The 5,371-nt window shown below is 57.8% G+C and overlaps 1 protein-coding gene and 2 non-coding genes across 3 annotated transcripts; 1 reads left to right on the top strand and 2 right to left on the bottom strand.

Annotated features, from left to right (window-relative positions):
* Positions 1 to 573: 573 nt before the first annotated feature.
* On the bottom strand, positions 574 to 4,630 carry NDUFS7 (NADH:ubiquinone oxidoreductase core subunit S7). The gene is made up of 8 exons (XM_042795040.1): positions 4,533 to 4,630; positions 4,300 to 4,336; positions 3,699 to 3,767; positions 3,152 to 3,269; positions 2,289 to 2,468; positions 2,171 to 2,217; positions 1,279 to 1,367; positions 574 to 782 (listed from the first exon to the last, which is right to left on the bottom strand). Exons 1-8 carry the CDS (start codon positions 4,546 to 4,548, stop codon positions 685 to 687), a joined length of 654 nt encoding a protein of 217 aa, XP_042650974.1. The 5' UTR covers positions 4,549 to 4,630; the 3' UTR covers positions 574 to 684.
* A 136-nt stretch (positions 4,631 to 4,766) lies between these two features.
* Positions 4,767 to 4,840, bottom strand: TRNAN-GUU. Its single transcript has one exon. It is a non-coding gene; the product is annotated as a tRNA-Asn (tRNA).
* A 218-nt stretch (positions 4,841 to 5,058) lies between these two features.
* TRNAF-GAA lies at positions 5,059 to 5,131 on the top strand. Its single transcript has one exon. It is a non-coding gene; the product is annotated as a tRNA-Phe (tRNA).
* Positions 5,132 to 5,371: the final 240 nt, after the last annotated feature.

The raw sequence follows: 5,371 nt of genomic DNA, 5'->3' as shown, positions 1-5,371 counted from the left end.
CAACTGCTGTTTCAGAGCAGTTTATTTGTCTTTCAAAAGCGTGTATGTAATTGTGCCCTGACTGTCCCTCAACACCACACCAGGCTCCTGGGACGCAGCCAGTACCAAAGCCCGCCCTGGGCTGCTTCATTCCTACCCTGCTAAAGGAATGCTGCAGCATTCATTTTTATTAGTCATATTCTGATTTTAAGCATTAATATTTTCTTTAAATTACAGAAGTAGAATCCATTTGGGGCTGCTGTGTACACAGATATAAAGGATTTATTAGATCCTTTGTAGGAATTATAAACAAAATGCAGGTGGTGAGTGGGATGAGCTCGGGGGCCTCAGGGTTCAGCTGGATGCGTGTTGGTCTCAAAACTTCCTAACAAAGCCAAGGAGCAAGTCCCAGGCTTCTGGCGAGGCGTTTATGTCACGATATGTAACTTCAAACATTCTCCTTCCCTCAAAGGCTACTCAGATCAGAAATCGACACACTGAATGTCGTCAAAATTCAACTCCTGCTTTTAAATTCAGTTTTCAAACAAGTCAAACCACTTTAGATGAGGGATGTATTAAAGACAGAAGGGCATCTTAACCAGGTCGAGTTTTATTGGAAGGCTTGTGAGGATACAGATTTATTGTGCGTACGAATGCAAGCAGGTGCCCCAGGTGGGCAGTCAGTGGGAGGTCATAAATAAGGGGCTATTTCCTGTACCAGATCTGAATCTTCTTCTCCCGTTTGATCTTCTTCTGAAGCTGCAGGATTCCATACAGCAAAGCTTCAGCAGTAGGTGGGCAACCTGAGAGAGAGAAAAAGGAAGCCCGTGGGGCTGCGAGCTGCACTGAAATGTAGCCAGCAGAATGAGAACCAACAAGCCACGGGCTTTACCCCAAAGGAGGCTGCGACTGCCCTTGGGCTTGGTGTATGTCACAGGCTGCAGAGTTCATAAAGGCAAGAGGGCTTCTTTAGTTTAAAGAAACTAAAGTGGTGGTGTTTTTCCAACAGATCTTTATAAAACGTAGAAATGCTTTGCTTTTAAAGCAAGGTGGTATCTCACAGGCGAGTATGTGGTTGACTGAACTACAGCCCGCACTTGACCCAACAGTTACTGGCGAGTAACATCACCACAGGAACTCCACTCGCTTACTGGAAACCCCAGGCAGATCTGACTGAAGCGTCTGCAACTTCAGCAACACGGTTTGACACAGAAAGATCTTCAAACACGACACCAAGCACCAGCCAAACGTACAAAACGACTTCACCCCCGCCCTGGCGGGCAGAGCTGTCTCTCCTACCTGGCACGTAGATGTCCACCGGCACGATGCGGTCGCAGCCCCTCACCACGGAGTAGGAGTAGTGGTAGTAGCCCCCGCCGTTGGCACAGCTGCAAGAGACGGGCGGGTTTCAGCGCGCTGGTAACCGCGGCTCGGCAGCCCATGGGAAAGACGGGCAGGAGCAAAGGAGAAGGGGAACCTGGTGTCCGAGTGTAGCGAGGCAAGGAGCCACCGGACAGATTTCACAGTAAGGGGTGGAGTGGGTGCCAAGGTTTACGCCGCGGCCATTCAGCCTCCTCACAAGCCCTGTCTGGAAGGCAGAGGCCACGCTCGCAGGCTGTTCAAGCTCAATCGAGCCAAACTGACACGTTTCCATTACTCTTACACAGCAGATATTCAGAGGGTCCTTCCTCTATATTGCGAAACCTTTTTGGTTTTGCCACATCTGCACAGAACGTTCCTAGAACTCATTCTGTCCCCTCCAGCCCCCAGTGAAACATTCGCCCTCAGCCCCTGCAGCTCCAGGAGACGAGCAAGTTGTCAGTTCCACCATGCCTGAGCTCCTCAGAGCTCAGATTTCATGTTGCACAGTAGAAACATTCAGAAAGGTTTTGTCTAAATGCAAATTCTGAGATTCTGGACATATAAAGTCCCCAGAGTCTGACAGCTGCAAACACCCCAGAATCTTTCACTGGGAAGACTTTGCAGTTCACAGCAACTTGACAGACATCGTTCTCCTCACCCTAATCAAAGGCAGTCTTTATGTTTCTCTTGTAACAAGGCCTCTTTATATAATTTAAGCCATTGGAAATACAAATGAGGAATGGGTTCCCTCCCTTCATCTCCTCACTCAAGCAGAGACACCAGATTCCTCCCAGGGAGTGTCAGGCGATCAGGACGTCCCCGCACTTACCTCCCCATGGAGACCACGTAGCGAGGCTCCGGCATCTGGTCGTAGACCTGCAGAACACAGACAGTTCAAACCGCTTCCCCTGTGCGGCCGCGTGCGGGGCAGCCCCCGCGGTCTGTACCTTTCGAAGAGCAGGAGCCATTTTGTTCGTCAGGGTGCCGGCCACAATCATCACATCAGCTTGCCGGGGACTAGCCCGAAACACCACCCCAAAGCGGTCCATGTCGTAGCGAGGAGCTGCCATGTGCATCATCTCCACGGCGCAGCAGGCCAAGCCAAACGTCATCGGCCATAAGGAGCTCTGCAGCAGGAGAGATGCGGGTTCTGGGTGAGAACGCTGAAAGCATGAGCTGAGACCCTGGGGGGGTGAGTCCCAGAGCAAGAGTTGATCAGACAGAAAAGGAAACAGAACAAGAAAACTTTCAAGATCTGCTTAGTCACGAACAGTGTTTGCCACTACACAGGACACCAAACCCATGGCTCCGGGGAAACAGGTGCATAGAGAGCTGTGCATTTGCAGCCTCGGGGATGCTGAGCGTGCCCAGAGCCGCAGACGCTCCCTTTGCATCTCCCACTGCTAAACAGCCACCCCGGGAGCCCCGCACAAGGGCGGCGGTGACCGGAGAAGGGAAAACTCAGCTACGCCAGAGCACGCGGGGTTCAGGGCAGAGTCACTCGTGCAGCTGCTCATTACAAGGGCTACGTAAAGCCAGAAATGCCTTTTGCTTGTTATGGAAGGACAGCTCTGTTCAGACAGGCAGCCCGCGCTGCTTTGCGCCACCCTCGCACCAAGCGGGTCTCTCCCTCTCCAAGGCAGTACCCCAAATTTCAACCTCTGGCCAGGAAACTTGGCTATTTCCCCATGGAGAATCTTGACCCTATTTTTATCCTGAGGAGGAGATGGCTCAAATCCATTTCCCACCAGCACCTCAAAGCATGTGATACCCTTTCTCCCTAGCGAGCACAACAGTTTCAGCGACTCACCCTTCGCGCCCAGTTGATCAGGTCATCGAGTTTGGTGACAATATATTCACCCCTGCTAGTGGGGACGTAGGATTTTTTCTGGACAACAGCTGAGCTCTTTTGCTGGACTTGGACAGAGCTGAAGACAAATGGCGCGGTAGTATCAGTCTCCAATTATTTAGTGTAACTGCAGAATACAATCATTAGCCTCAAGGAGCTGTGATCCCATATGGAATCTGTGGTTCATTGATTATGGACAATCTCACACCCTCTGCTACCACTGGAGACTGTGTTTTTATAAGGTTTTGGGGTTTTTTTCCTCCCACTGTGGGGAGATCTGTGGAGTTTGCTGAGCCCCTCTGTTTGCCATACCCAAAACACAGAGGGCGCCTGGCGGGCTCATCTCCAGAGCTCACAGACTGACACTTAACCCTGGCTTTTAAGAAGCAAAGTGAGGAAAAGATTGTCACACGTAGGCAGACAGAGCTACAGCAAAGAGGTTTCTTCCCCTGTAGCACTCGGGGGGAAGGACACAGCTGAGGAACCTGCCTGGAAGCACCGGCGTTACCTGTCAGCACGGTCAGCCGCTGGCGTCCGATGGAGCAGCCGGGTGTGCACAAATGTCACGGCGCCCGGCCTGGGGAAGAGATAGAAAAACCATCGCAGCTCTGCGGGACGTGGCGGCTCAGCCTCCCCCCCACCGCCCCGGCTGCCCCCCGGGAGCACCCAGCAGTGCTCCCCCCGCAGCCCCAGAAATCGGGAAAGCAGCACTGGGATCCAGGCCAGCCAGGGGGGAGAGGAGAGGGGAGAGAGAGGGGGAGAAGGGAGGGGAGAGAAAGGGGGATAGGGGAGAGAGGAGGGGGGATAGGGGAGGGGAGAGAAAGGGGGACAGGGGAGAGAGGGGGGGAGAGGAGGAGGGACGGGGGAGAAGGGAGGGGGGGACAGGAGAAGGGGGGGGGGACAGGAGAAGGGGGGGGGGGACAGGAGAAGGGGGGGGGGACAGGAGAAGGGGGGGGGGACAGGAGAAGGGGGGGGGGGACAGGAGAAGGGGGGGGGGACAGGAGAAGGGGGGGGGACAGGAGAAGGGGGGGGGACAGGAGCCCCTCTGCCCAGGCAGCCCTCCCGCCCACCCCACCGGGACACCCACCGCCCCCCATCCCGGCGCTCACCGCCAGCCCGGGCCGCCGCGCCGAGGGAGGCGAAGCCCTGGAACGAGAGAGAGAACGGGAGAGCTGAACGGCGGCGGGAAGGGGGACGGCCCGCACCGGGGACAGCTCAACCTGGGGGACACGGACACCCCGCACCCCCCGCGGAGGGAGAGCCGCGGGCCCTGCCTCGCGTCGGAGCCCCCAGTCCGCTCCAACCGCCCCCCGGTCCGGCCCGGCCCAGCGCCCCCGCTCACAGCCCAGCGCCGCCATCTCGCCGCAGCCCTTCAGGCAACCTCTGGGCGCGGTGCAGCCGCTTAAGCGGCTCGGCGCGGAACCCGGTGCGCCGCCTCAGCGCGCCGGCGGGGGAACGCGGGGAGGCGCGGAGGGGTTCCGCGGGGCGCGCCGTTCGGGCCAAAAAAAAAAAAAAAAAAAACCCACAAAACCAAAATGCGGGACCGCGCGGGGGGGGTAAAAGGCGGCGGCGCGCCCGTCCCTGGGTGGGCTCGAACCACCAACCTTTCGGTTAACAGCCGAACGCGCTAACCGATTGCGCCACAGAGACCGCGCTGCCGCCGCCGCCGCCGCGCCCGCCGCTCGGGGCAGCGGGACCGCGCCGGGGGCTCCGCGCTCCCCCCCCCCCCCCCCCGCGCCCCCCTCCCCGCCGCTACCGGGCACCGGACCCCGCCTTCCCCCCCGCGCCCCCCCCCCCCCCCCCCCCGCCAGGCCCGGCCCCACCGGGGGGACACGGGAGGAAGGGGGGGGTGGGGGCGCTACAGCGCAGCCGAAATAGCTCAGTTGGGAGAGCGTTAGACTGAAGATCTAAAGGTCCCTGGTTCGATCCCGGGTTTCGGCAGCCGCTTCCTTTTTGCCGCAGGGCCCGGGGCTGCAGCCCCGCCCGCTGCTGCGTTAACCGCCCCCCCCCCCCCCCCCCCCCCCCAAAAAAAAAACGGCAGCCCGGGGGTTTTAGGCGCCGCTGAACGAACCGCGTCCCCCCCCCAAAACCCCGCTCCACTTCTTTTTTTATATCCTAAACCCAACCAGCCGCAGCAGCCCCTCTGAGAACCTGAACTGGGATTCCACATCCATACTGGAA

This window comes from Tyto alba, unplaced genomic scaffold (assembly GCF_018691265.1).
Source record: "Tyto alba isolate M040663 unplaced genomic scaffold, T.alba_DEE_v4.0 Super-Scaffold_20000042, whole genome shotgun sequence".
In the NCBI taxonomy this organism is placed as follows: Eukaryota; Metazoa; Chordata; class Aves; order Strigiformes; family Tytonidae; genus Tyto; species Tyto alba.
Note: the sequence above shows the minus strand (reverse complement) of the source record. Positions and strands in the feature narration are given on the sequence as shown.

What these genes read in the sequence shown, in the direction of transcription:
- NDUFS7 (XM_042795040.1), bottom strand. An exon ending in GCGGCTGACCGTGCTGACAG is followed by an intron (nt 3,270 to 3,698) that starts GTAACGCCGGTG and finishes ATTTGTCTTCAG; the next exon opens with CTCTGTCCAAGTCCAGCAAA. An exon ending in GGTGGACATCTACGTGCCAG is followed by an intron (nt 783 to 1,278) that starts GTAGGAGAGACA and finishes TCTCTCTCTCAG; the next exon opens with GTTGCCCACCTACTGCTGAA.